This window comes from Lissotriton vulgaris, chromosome 4_1 (assembly GCF_964263255.1).
Source record: "Lissotriton vulgaris chromosome 4_1, aLisVul1.2, whole genome shotgun sequence".
Taxonomy (NCBI): Eukaryota; Metazoa; Chordata; class Amphibia; order Caudata; family Salamandridae; genus Lissotriton; species Lissotriton vulgaris.
The window spans coordinates 633,657,489-633,674,154 of NC_141691.1; the positions used below are offsets into that span (position 1 = coordinate 633,657,489).

Sequence of the window (16,666 nt, forward strand, 5' to 3'; positions counted from 1 at the left end):
CAAAGGCCTTTTCAGCGTCGAGAAACACCGCTGCCATTGGGTCTTCCAAGATGTCTGCAGCATCAAATGCTGTAATTACCTGCCTGGTATGATGGGTTGTCCCTTTCCCTGGAATAAATCCATGCTGAGAGGGTGTAACTAAGGATTCGATTGTCTTAGATAATCTTTTTGCCAATATTTTTGAAAACACCTTGACATCGGCGTTCATCAAAGTGATGGGGCGGTAGGAGCCTGGGACATCTGGTGGCTTACCTTTTTTAGGAATAACAATGATGTCTGCACCACCCCAGGAGCATGGAACAGTTTCACCCAATTGTGCTAACACCATTATTTTAAACATATCCGCTAACAGAGGGGTCTGGAAGACCTTATAAAATTCAACTGGAATCTGGTCCGGGCCAGCAGCCTTCCCAGATGGGAGTTCCCTCAACGCTTCTACCAGTTCCTCCACCTTAAACTTCTCTTCCAGCTCTATTCTGTCTGACTCCTCCAGATATGATGGCTCAATATCCCTCAGATATGCCCTCATATCCTCTTCACTTCCATGCCCATCTGCCTGATACAATTCCATATAAAACTGCCTAAAGACCTCTCTAATCTGCTCTGTACCTTTAACTTTAATTCCATGACTATTTTTCATCTCCTTAATATCAGCCATCCCATCTCTCTGTCTAGCTCGCACCGCTAAAATATGCCCCACTCTTTCGCTGAGTTCATATGCCTTTTCTTTATTGGCTAGGTATTTCTCCACCGTCCTTTTTGCCATCCCTTCCATGACCACTGCTTTAAGGGCGACTAGTTTTAACAAAATCTGCTCCACTGGCGTGTGTGCTTGTATAGCCAGCATGAGTTCCTCCTCTGCCTCCCTGATTAACTCATTATTTCTTTCTAATTCCTCCCTTTCTCTTCTTTGTGAACCGATAACATAGCTTAAGGTCTCTCCTCTTATACCAGCTTTAAAAGCGTCCCACACAATCCCAGGTGAAGAAGTACCTCTATTGATTGTCCAGAATTCCTTAATCCATTCCACCATCCTATCTCTGTATTCACTGTCCTGAAGGAGTGCTCTATCAAATGTCCACTGCGATGGCTCCTTATTTCTCCTTTGCCCAATATTTACATCTAATACTAGTGGACTATGATCTGATATGATCCTTGGTTCTCTTACTATCCTTGCACCTTCTATCAGCCCTCTTGTTATTAAAAAATAATCCAGCCTGACTAAAATCTGATGGGGCGCTGAGAAGAAAGTACTCCCGTCGAGATTCGGATGGCAATGTACCCAAGGATCCTCTAGAGAGTTGTTCTTTACTAAGTCTGCTAGGGCCCTATAGGTTCTTTTTTTCCTCCCTGCATACTTCCTTTTAGGGTCTAAAAAGCTACTATCTAGATCATGAATATTCAGATCGCCGCATAGTATAATAGGCTCAGGCCATCGAGCAAGTTCTGCATCTAGGAATTGTAGAATATCTGGGTCATCTCCAGTAGAGCCATAGACTGAAACAAGCGTAAAAATTTCCCCCCTAAACAATAATTCAACTATAGCCCATCTCCCCCAATTGTCCTCCATCTTTCTCTTAACTATTATATCCTGTTTCCTGCCCAATATCGCCACTCCTCTTGTCTTAGTGTTCTGATTAGTTTTCGCCAACACCTTAAAACCTAGTTGGTCAAGTAGAAAGGCCTTTGTACCCTCAATATGTGTTTCCTGAAGACACACTAAATCTGGATTAAAAGATTTTAACAGCGAGGCCGCTTTTAGCCTCTTATTGATCTCATTAAGTCCACAGATATTAATTGACACTATTCTACAGGTCATTTATATTTCTTAACATTACCATTTCCCATTTTAACCAGCAGGAATTAATGGAAACCTGTAAGCTTTGGTCCTTCCAACACAATTTCTCCCCCCTTCTAATTTGTTTGTGTACCTTGATCCCTACAACCTTTTTTTAAAAAAAAAAACTCTTTTTTACCTCTTTCTTCCACACCATAACTGTGCCCATAACCATCTTGTATGTCTCCCCCCTCCCCTCCCCCCTCCCCCCCTTGCCCCCCACCCCTTGGGAACCCCCCCCCCCCCCTCTCTACAGGCAAATAGGCCAATCCTGGCCTATGTGTAGCCGGCCGTACTCTGCAGCGTCGCTACTCTCTCCCATCCTTTTTACTCCTCTGTCCGATATTGCCAAATAATCTATTTGGCACTACCATCTAATCGACTTATGGAGTTTTTGATGGAGTTCTCTGGGGAGACTGTAACGGGGTTCTAGGTTTTTCTCCCCTCTCCTTCCCTTTATTGGTTTCTGAGATTTCCGCCAGATATTCTGCTGCTTTTATCTCGGATGTAAACATTTTGACATAACCTTTCCTGATAACTTTCAACCTAGACGGAAACAAGAGATATGCTTCTGCCCCTTGTTTCTGGAAAGGGCCAATCATTTGTCTTAATTTCCACCTTCTTTCCACGGTGACGTGGCAGAAATCTGGCCTTGAGAAGAAAGTATTTCCATCAACTGTGATTCTTGAGTCAGGTCTGGCTTTATCAATTATCTCCTGTCTTGCTAGGAAGTTACCCAAAAAAAACAACATTGCTCTTGGGAGTTCCTTCCCCTGCCCTCCCCGGTTTTTCTTTTTGAACAGTGGGTACCTATGTGCTCTTTGCACTTCCACATCCCATTGCCATTTTGAATCAGGAAAGGCCTCTTCCAAAATCCTAACCACATACCCTCTGGGATCCTGTCCCTCTTTTCCCTCCTCCAGACCCAAAAGTCTCACATTGTTCCTTCTTTGGCGATTTTCAAAGCTTTCGAGCTTCCACTGGAGGTCTTCAACCACCTTTTCTTGATCCGTCTTAAAAGTCCGCCAGTCTGTCACTTCGTCTTCCACCCTACTTGTCCTTTCTTCCACTTGTAGAACTCTTTCCTCAACCTCTTCCTGTTTTCTACTTACTTTTCTTAATGATAATTGCAGTTTTTTTGTATCTCTTTTCGCCCTTCTGCTCTCAGTTCTTGCCTCCTTTTGCATCTGTTTCAGGGTCCCAAACAGCATTTCTAGGGTTACCCTTTGGTTATCCTGCTTCCCCTCCTTTTCCCCTCCTTCCTGCTCGCTTTCTTTGTAGGTCTCTGAAGTAGCGGAATAGTCCCATGATAATTTCTTAGACATACTGCTTTTTGAGCCTCTACCGCTTCTTGTTTTTGCTCCCACAGTGCCCTTTTTCTTTTTTGTGCCTAATTCACTGGAACTATTACTAATATCTGAGTCAGGAGTACATTCAGTCCCGCTTTCCTCTTCCTCTGATTCCATCTCGCTTGGTTCTGATGAGTCCGTGCCCTCATTAACCGAAAAAAACTCCGGCGAGCCTCCCCTCGCACTTCTGTCTAAGCTTTTACTATTTCTCCCCGAGTCCTGATCCAGATATAGCCCATGCTGTTCCGCTAGACTCTGCGTGCTGCCCCAGCTTGCCTCAGAAGCCTTCGGCTGTTTATTAAATAGTTCTGCCTCCACTGACAGGAGAGCGTCTAGCATCTGCGCGTTATTTGTATTTACTGATTGTTTAGGAGCATTAACATTGCACGGGTCACAGCCAGATGCCTTACCCACCGTCACCTCCGTCTCCTCTCCTCCCGCGGCTTCTGGAGCTTCTGCTTGCCGCTCTGCATTCACCATGCCGTCTCCTACGTTGCTTCTCTGTTGCCTAGCAACCGGGGCTTCGCTGCTTGCGTCCTCGCGGTCCGTAGCGTTTGCTTCCGCGTTTGTTTCTCCGCTAATCCCCTGATCGCCGGTAGCCGTCAATTGCTGCTCCTTTTGCTGCTGAGTGTCTGCCAGGATCTCTATACGAGGAACCAACAGAGGGGCCCTTGTGGTGAATGACTCCGGTAAGGTCGCTTGTCTCTTTTGATCCTTACCAATTACTTGAGCTGCATGCGCTCGTTGGGGCTTCCCGTCTGGTGCAATATCCCTTGTTGTTTTATGCATCGCTGAGCGGGTCTCCGGACCTGCTTCCAGTTTCTTCTCCTGCTTCTTTGCTGCTGCTGCGTTCTTCAAACTTCGACCCGAGATTTCCGGCGCTTTTCTCACAGGGGCTGTCTTTGGAATAGCCCCCTCTCTCACAGGGGCTCCTGAGGACTTAGCCGATCCTGCTGCTGTAACTTTGTCTTTATCCGCCTTAAGTCTTTGGGACATCTTCGGAGGCACGTTTACTTCGTTGAACAGACTTCTCCAGTAGTTCAACCAGATTGTCAGCTTCTTTTTCGCTCTTCTTACAGTGAAGACCCTCAACCAGTCTGGGCTGAGTATTTCTGCTGTGGCAAGGGAACTCCAGTTCATCAGAACCCACATCCCTGGGGTCACCAATACTCCATCATCCTAGGACAGGAGAGAGTATAGAGTGCGACTACTCTCTACAGAGCCACGGCGGCCATCTTGCCTCCATTCTCAGCGTAAAGTAATTTGTATGAATATATGGGGAAATTTGGAGAGCTTTAGGGTGCACTAAAATAAAGCAGTAATCCCAAGATCATAGCAATGTCACAAAATAGATGGGTAACTAATGCAAAAATCAAAAACTGAGGTTCTGCAAATGCAGGTAAAGAAGTTGTCTGATGTTCATGCTTAAATGTTGGTCACAGTATTAATTACAAGGCGAAGTGGGATCCATTTTGGATGCCTCTGGTTTTACATTACACCAGATGGAGGGCAAGGAGAGCTTCCCCAAACCGTGGAAGTGTACTACCTGCATTCCTGTGCTTGGAGGGTGGAGATCCACACAATGTGGAGAGGGGGTAGTCGTAGGGTTCCCTTAAGAAATTAAATGAGCAAGGGGCTGCTGATATGACTTGCGGTAGCACTGCTCTTCGTTAAATTGTAAGGGTAGAACTGCTGATTCTGTTGTCCACGTTGAAAAGAACTCTTTAGGTGAGGTCCAGCCTTTTGTTTTCCTTGATCACACTTTCAATTGGGCTAGGTGCAGAAATCTCCCATCTCTGTGTGTCTCGAATGTGGGTGCTTCAGGCCAGAGACTACCCTGCTGTAAGGGGCATCAACACAGAAAGGCTCTGTCCTGAGAGCAGCCTGGAATATGTTAATCCACAAACAGCAAAGTCATAAGTCTGGACTCTTCTTCAGAGCCAAATTATTGAGAAAGCTCAAAACTGCAAAAAGCAAGGAACACGAACATTAACAAAGTTTCAAAATGCGGAGTGTTCTGTTTTAAAACCTTTTATCTTTCTAGCAGCCTGTCTGTTGAACACATGCTGATGGAATGGACCAGCAGGTTGACCACTGCCTTTTGAGATTGGAGTTCAAACTCCATAGCAGAGTGCTGTACCTCACCAGGCTCACTGATTTGTTCATACTTCCAAGGATGATGTAAAGCTTGTTTCTGAGTCGGGGAATGTTGTCTGAGCAAGTGTGCGCTACATAAAGCCAAATCTAATGTAATAAAGTCCTACACTGGAGATACATCATTTGTTTTTCTGTGTTACATATGATCCATGCAGGAAAGAACTTCATCAGCATTGGTGTGGGTATTTATTCCTCCTTTATTAAAATATGAGACAAGAAATTAGCAAGAGGAGTTAGTGTTGGTGGTGGTTGATTCGGCCCATCTCGAGAACTTGGATCAATACCCAATCTCTTCTCCTTAGGAAAGTTTTATAAGTTGCAGTAGCTGGAGTCGCTTAAGCTTTAAGAATGATAAGCTAAAAAGTGTATATCTGGGAGGTGGGTCCACCTCATGTAGTCATGACTGGAATGAAGAAGAACGGCCTCATAGAAATGGAATTACTGACAACCATAACTGTGTTAAGCCATGACCACTGATTTCTTCAAAGTGATCAAAATATCCCTTCTTGGGCAGAATACATAAATTCATACAATTAACATGTTTATGTGGTGTTCAGAATGCCTAGAACCATGATGGTCAGCCTCACTCAACCCAAGTACAATCATTAGCATATTAACTTTTTCCTTTTCTGGTAAACAGCCTCTGTAACAGATCTCCTTGCCAAGCATGTTAGCCAGATCTCCCTGTATCAGCAAGATGCCCATATTACCCATCCAGGGCTTAACTTTCACAGATCATTGTTTTCAATTGTGTTGCTCTAATGAGAGTAATTGAAGCAAGACTACAACTTATGAAACACTCTCATTGGTTGAGCGGAAGCTTAAGACTGGGAGAGTTGTGCTCTGCTGATTGGTTGCGTGGTGGCCATCTTAACCAGGAAGACAGGCAGGGTAGAAGCAGCTACCTCGATCATGACAGAGCAACATGTAGATCATATTTACTTCAATAATATCAAACGAAGGAAATAAAACATCGAAAGAAAGCATCAAATCCAAATCTCGGGACTAGAACAAAACTCAAGAGGTTGGCATATGCCGGAAAATGGAAGCCAGCCCTAGGCATATTATAATGTAACAGCTGCCGTTTGTGGCTGTCGGGGGAACAGCTGTGAGGTACATATATAATCAGTCTTCTGTTAGCTGCCAGGTGGACAGTTTTTTCCACTCCCCACGAAAATGGCTGCATTCAGCCCTGGCGGTGATTGGTTGTAATCAGACGCGCGTATGTCATTCTGCGCCTGGCATCTCCAGTAAACACTTGTCCTGTTACTCTATGGACATAATTTCAAATGAAAGGATTGATCCACGGAAATTCCTTCCAGCTTGATTTATGTGGAACCTGTCATATCTAAACCAGAACCATCTGCAGGCTGCTTGGAAAGGTGGAAAGAATTATAGCGGCGGCGAGCGGGCTTTATTCTGCAAAATAAAACTGTTCTAAAATGGATTCTAGCATATTTATAGAAGCGTTTCTTGATGTCGTTGAATATGAAGCTAGTATTGTTAAAGTCTACGAAGGTAGGGACTGATGAACTGATACTGTTAATTTGAGGTTTTAGCTGCACGAGCAAGGCCGAACCAGTGGTTCTGTGATGGGCTTTGCTAGGGCTGGGCGTACCCGAAAGCCTGTTTTATGAGCCTGCGCGCTGATCAAGTGAATTTATTTAACTCGATATTTCTCTGAGCTAGTGATTTATTTCTACACAGCACGGCTCAGAAACAGAAAGAGGAAAGCCTTGTCCATTGCTTATGAGCTGACTTATCTAAGAGTAAAGCACTAACTCAGAGAAATGTGAATTCACTTTAATCTCTGCAGCCAGCAAAATCCATCATGTTACAGCCACTGGGTCTCATTTATGAGAAATGACGCATTGCTGCGTGAAGGCAGCGATGCGTCACTTCTCAGTGCGCACTTCTTGTGACATATCTGATGCGTCATATTTAATGTATGACGCATCCTGTCGCAAGGAGTTACAGATACGTCAGTATTTCTGATGTATCTGTAAGCGCAAAAGTGACGCATTGCTGGAGTGTGTCACAAAAGTGATGCAACTCCAGCAATGCGTCCTTTCACATGGGGCAAGCCCCATGTGAAAGGGCCAGCATCAGTCTTACGCCTGCTGTGAGGCAGGCACAAGATTTTGACGCAACAATGTCCTAGAAGTGACGCAGTGAAATCTCATAGATTTCACTGCGTCACTTCTACGAGGCTTTTTGCGGGGTAACGCCCCCCTGCATACATTATACCTGACGCAGGTATAATGTAGCGAAGGGGTTTACAAAGTGACGCATCTGCTTAGATGTATCACTTTGTAAATAGTGCGCAACAGGAGGCATGTTTTACGCCGCTGATGCGTCACAAAAAGTGACGCATCAGAAGGGCAAAACTGACGCAAGGCCTGATAAATGAGGCCCCAGGTTTTTGTAAATGGGCCGCAGGACTTCTATGCAGTCAACGGGGCTAGTTCACAAAAAAGTGCATAGAAATGTGCGAAAGTACATTTGAGAATTTCCTCTCTCATTTGAACGTAGTTTTGCAAATATTTCGGAATTGGCAAACATTATCAATAGTACCCCTTAAAGGTTACACCAAGCACAGGCATCCGGCCGGACTACTAAATATCTTGTGACCTACTACCTGGGCTTCCATTTTCCCGGTGCGTAATTGTACAGAAGGTGCATGATGGAGCTCGAAGTGACAGTACACATTTATTTTATTTTTTTGTCCTCTATGGGAGAAAACATTTCTCCATGAAATACCGCCCCTTCAAATACTCCAACATTAGAGTTGATCTGTTCCTCTTCCCACCTTGGAAGGGGGAGTTACAGCAGCCACCTGCGATAGCAAATTTCTCAACATTCCAGGACGGGAACAGGTCAGATTGGAGTTTGTGCTCACCACAAAGGGTATACACATGCATATACAGCTAACCATGGCTTGCTCCACCCACTTCACACCCTTTGCTTGAGCTAATTCTACACACTTGTCACATAGAACTTCACAGCAGTAAACCCATTTACACCTGTCAAGAATCTTTCTGCGGCAGATGTAAATGAAAGGATTGTCAGCTGTAAAAATATGTTTAAACCTGAAAATGCCTTTGTAGGGTCCAAAACATTTACATCAGGGAATGTGTTGAAAACATTAAATAATGGTGAGATGTAAGAATGTGTGATTATAAGAAATATCTTTGTTCAGATCAAGAAAGTTGCCCAAAAACTAAAATAAGTCCCACTGTAAACCATGCCTCTAGTCTCACCGAGGGGTTGATTACGCTGTCGTTCGGAAAGGTGCCATATCCGATTCGGGTCTGCCAAATCCGATTCGGAACCCGTCTTCCTGACCGATTCGGAAAGCTTTCCGAACTGCCGATTACGATGTTCGGAAAGCGTTGGAAAGAGTCAGTTCCGGATGACATTCGGAGGAACCGAGTCGTTCGGAGCCGACTTGTAAGGGTCTACAGACGGCGTTTCTGACCGAGTGACAGATCAGCTGTAGGAATCTAACTTTGTGGGCCAGTAGCAGGCACCTCTTTACCCGGAGCATTCCGAATGGGGCCTGTTGGGGTAACCAAGGGATCCCCTTACAGACCATGCACAGTGTGGCAGGCACCAAGGGATGCCCGCCACAGGGCGCACAATTTTCCCAACCACCCCTTTCTTCAATGGTAGCGTGTGTATTCGGCGGAACACAGGTTCCCCTGACAGAATGGTATTCATTACCATCGTAATCGGTTAGTCAGACCCCCCCCGTATCCGATTAGTTTAGAAACCATTCAGAATCCAATTTGGTCAGAATGCTTTCCGAACAATATCGTAATCAAGCCCTGAGTACGCAAAGCCAGCAAGTCCAACCCTCCATAGAAGAGTCCCATTCACACTTTCTTCCTCCTCCCAACCATCTATTTATCCAAGCTCTCGCCTTCTATCTATCCTTCCATTCCTTTTTCCCTTCACTTTTCCTGCCACTCACCCATTCAACTATACCTTTGTCAATTCATCCATCCTTTCACTGTTTCATATATACATTGATTCTTTCACATATCAATATAGCATCTATCCATCCTTCCATCCATCCTTTCTCTCTTATTTCCTCCTTCTTTTCATCTATCTGCCCATTCTTCCATCCACTCTGACTATGCTTATCAATCCTTTCACACTTCTTACTTTTACTCTTCCTTACATCCTTTAGCCCTGCATTCTGTCCAGCTATTCACTCTGCTATTCATTCACCTCCGTTCGTTCACCCTTCCATCTTACTTTTCACTTTTTCTTCCTTTTGCCTTTTTATTTTTCTTCCTTCTTTCACCCATCCTCGTGCCATCCTTTCTTTCTTTTCTTCCCTTTGGATCTATTCTGCGTTTTTCTCCTCATCCTTACTTTACATTATTTTTCCTGCATGAGTAGTTCATCCTTTCAGGGACTTTTCTTTGCATTCTGGTACTTGTGTTCCCATTTATCCTAACTATTAAATTACAATTGCAATTACTAGACTGCAATGAAGAAACTAGACTGGAGGAGCCACTCACGAATGGACAGTAGAAACGTGAGAGTTCTTAAACCTATATTTAGGAATTTAACTGCTTTCCCCGTGTTTTGGTGGCAAGGTCTAAGTGGTGTTTGTCATTGAATAGGAAACCCAGATATTTTGCTTTTGTGACTGTTGTAGGGGTGGTCTCTCGTATTACTAAAGCAATCAATGATGAATGGGATATTGGAATTAAATCCATTTTTTTAAAGATCTTTCGTATCAAGTTGTATTATCGCCTTGGTTTCTCAATAAGGATAATATAGACCTGGATGTATGACATGCTCATAGCACAGTGGCCACCTTGAATTGCTTTTGCATTAAAAAAGAGCATTCTAAGATGGCCACCGTGCTTGTAAACACCTGTGAGCTGACCATCTTGGAGTGATTTTTCTGAAAATAATGTATCGCAGATGGCCGCCTTGTATGCACATGCATCATAGTATAATGAATTAGAGTACAACATACGATGTATGATGACCTGAAAGAAAATACACTATATATGTTCACTAAGGATCACAAGTCTTTAATGTATTTTAGAATCTCTCTAGGTTTTCTAGTGTCAGCGTTAAAATCTGTGTTTGGCCCTATGTAGAGATATGGTGTTGACTTGTAGATCTGTACTAAGTTACTGATCTATACGTGATCTGTTCCTAATTTGTAGTTAATTCATTGTGAGTTTAGCTTCACCAGGATTAAATATATGTTAAATTCTGTGTGCATGTATATTTTGGAACATAAATAGTTCAAACCTAGCTAGAATCAATCAGAGCTTACATGGTTCTTCTTTATTGAAAGAATTTTGGTGTTACTCGTTGATAGCTGATTTCAAGGTGTTTCAATGGTCTTGGAGATATGGTTTCCAAAGAAGACATTGCTGCTGAATATCAATACAAGTTATTTTGCCCCTCCTAAAAATTGGGATGCGAATCTGAACAGCTTCCTGTTGAAGACCCAATCCTGGGTTTGTACTCCTAGAATATATCCTTCTTAAGACCCCTTAATTCACTGCTTCATTACTTTGCATCGTCTCAGCATGTTATCTGTGGTGTATATATAATTATTTTATTTTACCGGTATTTGTAAAATGTAGACTTATCTGCAGAGGATAGTAGCGAGTATTCTGTACCAAAGGGACCTGCAAACTGGGTCTTAAGTGTTGTAATCTGAGGCAGGCATTAAATGTATACTTCCTAAAATTCTGAAGGTAATCAATAAGGAGTGGGTATAGTGTATCAGATCCCACCATCAAAGAATTAGCAATATTATAGCAAAAAGGTGGGCATTGAGGAATAGCTCTAATGTAAAGTAGAGGCTGAAAGACTGGCTGGTGCCTCAATAAACAAGATGAATGTCTGTAAGAAGGAGAATACACAATTAAGAATGCTGATTAGAGAGTATGCAAGAGTGCATATGTTACATAAAAGACCGCAATTTATTTACATGTCTTTTGATTTTTCTATTTCAGGTTCAGGTTTAGTGGTCGCATTCTTGGCCTTGCCCTCATTCATCAGTATCTTCTAGATGCTTTCTTCACCCGACCGTTCTACAAGGCATTGCTTCGATTGTAAGTGAACACATGCTTTCATCAGCTAGTAGTATCCTTTTCGTCTTATCCCTTAATACTGGGTATTTTGAAAAGAAAGAGGTACTTTTTGTTGGTCAGGTTGTTTAAGTTGATAATGTGTACTACTGACAGTAATGTTTGAGTGGAAAGCATTACACAACAGAATCCGTCTCAATCCACATGGTGGGAAAAGGGCGGGATGGTGTGTTTTGGCATTTGCTCAAGGTTTTCCCTCCAGCAGGGTATGAGGGTGGACTTGTGCCCCTCCTAGTCGCCTGAGAAGAGGCCCTTGCATCCCACTGTTAGAGATGGATGTGGTACTCAGACATTCTTCCCAAACTTCAGGCTTTGACGAGATGTGGCAGAGCACTTTGAAACAAATCCTTTGATAAATTCAGCAATGGTTTGCTGTAATCACCAGTGATGTTTCCCGTCTTATGGTGATCGAAGAAATGAAGAAAAAAAACAATTCCCTGCTCATGGCCTTACACTGAGTGTGAACAATTGTTGAGGACATAGTTTACTTTAAAGGTAAATCATACTCTATATAAGCAAGATCTAGAGTATTGGCCATGCCCACGCTGAGTTCCTCTGGCCAAAATGTGAATGTGTGTGTAGGGATTTATCTATAGAAGTGTGGAGCCATCTGGAACATCGTCTGGTTGAGAGTATCCGCAGGACTAGAATGAATATATTTGTATAAGAATAGAAGGAAGAAAAATGTACTGATACACCCAAATTATGTTGTCTAGTGTTACACAAAAAGAGCAAAAATATTTGTATGTGACTGCAATGTCCCAATGGCCTAAGGTGAACTACAGAAGACTGTCACCCAGACTTACTTCTGTCACATCCAGGGAGCACTCTAACCACACCCAGAAATATACTCATGGAACAAATTAAGATGTGTCCACTTAAGAAATACTTCTACCAATGTAAAGGCTTACTTTAAAATATAGGAAACCATAACGTTTCTAGAGCCTAAATCTGCTTATTAATACAAAACCTTACTAAATGTAGGTGAAATTCTGAACAGTGAGAAGAAACTAGAAACAAATGTGGGATCACACTGCTTCACCTCCCAGCAGGTTCGCCCCTAGGCATCATGGCAAATGCAGTTCGCCAAGTGTGTGTACTTGCAAAGTCTCTCGAGTGGTTCACCAGGTAGGTGCAGATTAGAGCTGGCCATCTCTAGACACGTGTTTCTGGATTGTTATCCGTCATCAGTAGAGATTAGGAAATTCGAATGTATGGGGTTGCTGTGCAGGCTGCCAAAGTATTTTCGGGTCACAGTACCTCTCCAGGCGCCCAGGTGCCTCTCCACGAGCTCGTCAGCTCAAATGGCTCGAGGGAGCCTTCTAAACCGGAAACACATGTGGGATCATACTGCTTCACCTCCCAGCAGGTTCGCCCCTAGGCATCATGGTAAATGCAGTTCGCCAAGTGTGTGTACTTTATGATTTTTCTTTTCTCTCTAAAACTGCTGCTCTCTACTGATGAAGGGCTCAACCCAGAAACACGTGTCTAGAGATATACAGCAATGTTTGCACCAACTTTGGTGAAAAACTCCAGCTATTTTTGAAGTAAGTTTGAACTGTGTACTGCATTTACCAGGATGCAAAGGGGCGAACTGTGCTGGGACTGTGAGGCAGTGTGCTCCCAACCCCCATTCAGTGAGAAGAAACTACTTCAATTCACAAAAATGCTGCTGTGACATATTCTTGCATTACTTGTCTTACTCCTGAAAATAAATCAAGCAATTGGACTTTCAACAGTCACATGTGTCTATCTTTAAGAGATGTTTTCTTTCCCTAATTATTCAAATCCTCTCAAATGTTGATGATTATTTCCCCCTTTTGCTCTTTCAGGCCATGTGATTTGAGTGACTTGGAATACTTGGACGAGGAGTTCCATCAGAGCTTACAGTGGATGAAGGACAACGACATCACAGATATCTTGGACCTTACTTTCACTGTCAATGAGGAAGTGTTCGGACAGGTCAGTGTTTATTTGGGAATGAGCGGTACCCAGAGTGAAGAGATTTTTCGGAATAAAACAAGCAACCAGTTTTTGTTAGAGGAAAGTTTAGGCAGTGAAATCTGTTCTTGTACATTCCTATCCTTTGGTATAGATCTGCAAATAAGAGTAGGTAGGGGAAATATGGTCAGTTTTCCTTCGTGCCTGTGGAAGACATGTTTATATGCAGGGGAGGCACAAACGTATCATATGTTTCAGCAGAACTAAAGCTGTGCGCATTTCTGAGAAAGTAAGCAAACTTCCTTCATTCACTTATACTGTCACTTTTCAAACATTCACAAAAAAAGGTCAGACGTTTGCTGCGAAAAATTACTGACTTTTATTGTGAAACTATTTCAAGTGTACTTTTAGAAATCTGCGACATTTACACATTTCCAAATCTACTCAGTTACACAAGTAATTTACAGGTGTCATTTTCCCAGGAGTACAACTCATTAACAACAATTGGATTAATTAAATATCAGCAATTGCATTGCTCACATTGATCCAGCCTGGTAAATAAGAAAAAATAACACTCTATAGTATCAGGATGGGAAAGTCTTGCATCAGTTCTATGTAAGGAAACATACATTACTTGCAGAAGTGCCTCAGTGTTTGGTATTGACCCTATTGTGTAGAAGGTTCCAAGAAGATGAGGGGAAAGTAAGTCTAATTAACTGAATCTAAGAAAAGTTAATATATATTTATCTTGATGATGTAATGGACGCAATATTGCTGTTGATAATGTCAACCTCGATTCAGCGATATACAAAATTGCACAGAGGTACTATTGAAATGGTGGAGGGGCTTTGTCACTGGAGTTTTTTAGCAGAGGGTGTGTAAAACTGGCGAGTACTGGTGTGTTGCTCGTTCACAAGAGAAGAACGTTTAGGTCACAACTCCTTTGTCTCAGATATCTGTTAGAGACTACTAGCCGCAGATTCCTTAACGTAGAATTATCCCCAGGCGTGAGACTAGATCCGGAAAACTTTTCTGCCACAGCATTCCTGTGTGCCGGGGGGACGGCACCACGTGACTCCGCACTGACGTCGTCCGCGACGTCAGCGAGGATACATAAGTACCACCCAGCGCGCCTACGTCAGTTTTTTCTCTGTTCCGCATGCAACGCAGATCCGGATTGTGTCCTGGCCCGTTTTCAGGCCTTCTCTTCTTTTTCACGCTTTGGCGTTATTGGAACAGTGCGCGAATGCCTTGAGGATTCGAGACGTGTACCTCCTGTGCACGTCCCATGTCGGCGACGGACCCTCACCCAATTTGCATGTGGTGCCTGGGTGAGCACCACGATTCGGGGGAGTGCAACGCCTGCCTAAATCACGGTGCGACTGTCCCAGTCGGTGTCATCCCAGCGTCTGTCTCCTACCTCGGAGGCAAAGAGCCTCCGGTTTCTTCTGCCCCATCTGAGGCCGAGCCGGCGCCTTTTCAGTGCCGCTCCTTCGCCGTTCTGGCATCGGCCCGCCCCATTATCCTGGAGAGCACGTGGTGGCAGAAGTTGAGCCAGCGCCACGAGTGCCCACTCCAGCACCGATCGACGTCGATCAGGCGCGGTTGGTGGACTCCATGGAGCCGCCCCGGCGTCGGGTTCTGGATTCATCTCCTGAGGTCCCCTCTTCTCCAGAGGTCTGTCATCTGTTGGTGTGTTTCTCCCCGGAGACAGGGCGCTGTATTTTTGCCTTTTCACTGACATATTCCAGGGAAGGCTACTCACCGTCCCCATGGCCTAAATCCTCGAACCCTTCTTTTCGTGGCTCGCGGCTGGCTTTTCCACTGGCCTCTCCACCCTCCCCTGAGACCCCTCAGGTTCCCCATTCATCTGTGCATCCTCCACTATTCCGGGGCTGGCCGCTCCCCCCTGGAATTGGAGATGGATGGCTCAGCCTGCAGCCCTCGCCCACGGAGGAATTACTTTCCCCTCCGTGGCGCCCTACTGAGGCCAGTGTTGCTTTTGTACAGGCTGTTTCCTCAGCCACTGGTATTCTGCGTATGGGTGAACCTGTCACTCAGTTTCCTATGGACAACCTTTTGGAAGTTCTCCACCAGGGCTCTGGTGAACAGGAGTTGTTCCTTCCTTTTGAAGCATCCTTCCACAATTCTCTTATGGGGGCTGTTAGACCTGGCACCATTGGCGTGGGTCTCCCTTCCATTTCTTTGCTGTTGCTTCATGTATTTTTACTGGTGTTAGATGCTTTGGGCACTGTGCCACTGCTATTCAGTGCCACAGTGCAAGTGCTCCCTACTGTAAATTGATGTACTAATCAGTGGTTCCATGTTTGGCTATTTGGTTTACTTGTCAGACCCTAGTCTAGTGCACTGAGTGTGCCCAGGGCATGTAAATCCAAATGCTGCTGGTGGGCCTGCAGCACTGGTTGTGCAACCCACAGAAGCAGCCTTGTAAAATGTGTCTAAAGTCTGCCATTGCAGAGCCTGCGTGCAGTCTGGTATTGTCATGCTGACTGGTCAAGTACACCCACTTACCAGTCCCTAAACCTTCCCTTTTCTTCATATCAGTCACCCTTATGGTAGGCCCAAGGGCAGGGTGCATTGTAAGTATAAGGTAGGACAAGCCCTGGTTTGTGTGGCATGTCCTAATAGTGAATTACAACCATTTTCGTGTTTCACTATTGCAAGGCTACCTGTTCTCCATAGACCAGAATGGGCTGTTAGAGTTATTAAATTTTATAATCCTAACTGTCTCAGAGAACATGGTAGGAGTTCGAGTTTAGTATGCCTGAACTCAGAATGATAAAATACATATTTTAGTGAAGTTGGTTTTAACATTCTGTGTTTGCAAATACCACTTTTAGAAAGTAGGTATTTGCTTGTCTAACCATTCAAACCTGCCTCTGCTAGGTTGTGGATTCCTTTGTCTGGTTTTGTGAGTGACAGGGCTGGGGGATTCAAGAGACAGGCTGAGTCATCCAGTGGTGAATAGAGAGATCTGCATCTAGATGAGAGGGAGGAGTTGCACCTGAACCTTGAATAGGGCTGTGCCTGCCTTCCACAATGCTGGCTCCACCCCCTGGGGAGCGGCTGATGTCTCTGCCCTGCACACTGAAAGAAGAGAAGGAGTCCTGTAAAAATAAATTGCTCCAGGACTCTACTTGCCTTTCACAATGCTGGCTCCACCTCCTGTGGGGCGTCTGAAGTGCTTGCCCTGCACTGTGAAAGGAAAGGAGAAGTCTAGTAAACAGAGT

The 16,666-nt window shown here is 44.2% G+C and overlaps 1 protein-coding gene across 1 annotated transcript in view; it reads left to right on the top strand.

Annotated features, from left to right (window-relative positions):
• HECW1 (HECT, C2 and WW domain containing E3 ubiquitin protein ligase 1) overlaps positions 1 to 16,666 on the top strand; it is a 974,913-nt gene that overhangs the window by 923,798 nt on the left and 34,449 nt on the right. Inside the window, exons 25-26 of the mRNA XM_086964874.1 lie at positions 11,340 to 11,438; positions 13,307 to 13,436. Of these exons, the coding sequence (XP_086821000.1) occupies positions 11,340 to 11,438; positions 13,307 to 13,436 (229 nt within the window). The remainder of the gene's footprint in view (positions 1 to 11,339; positions 11,439 to 13,306; positions 13,437 to 16,666) is intronic.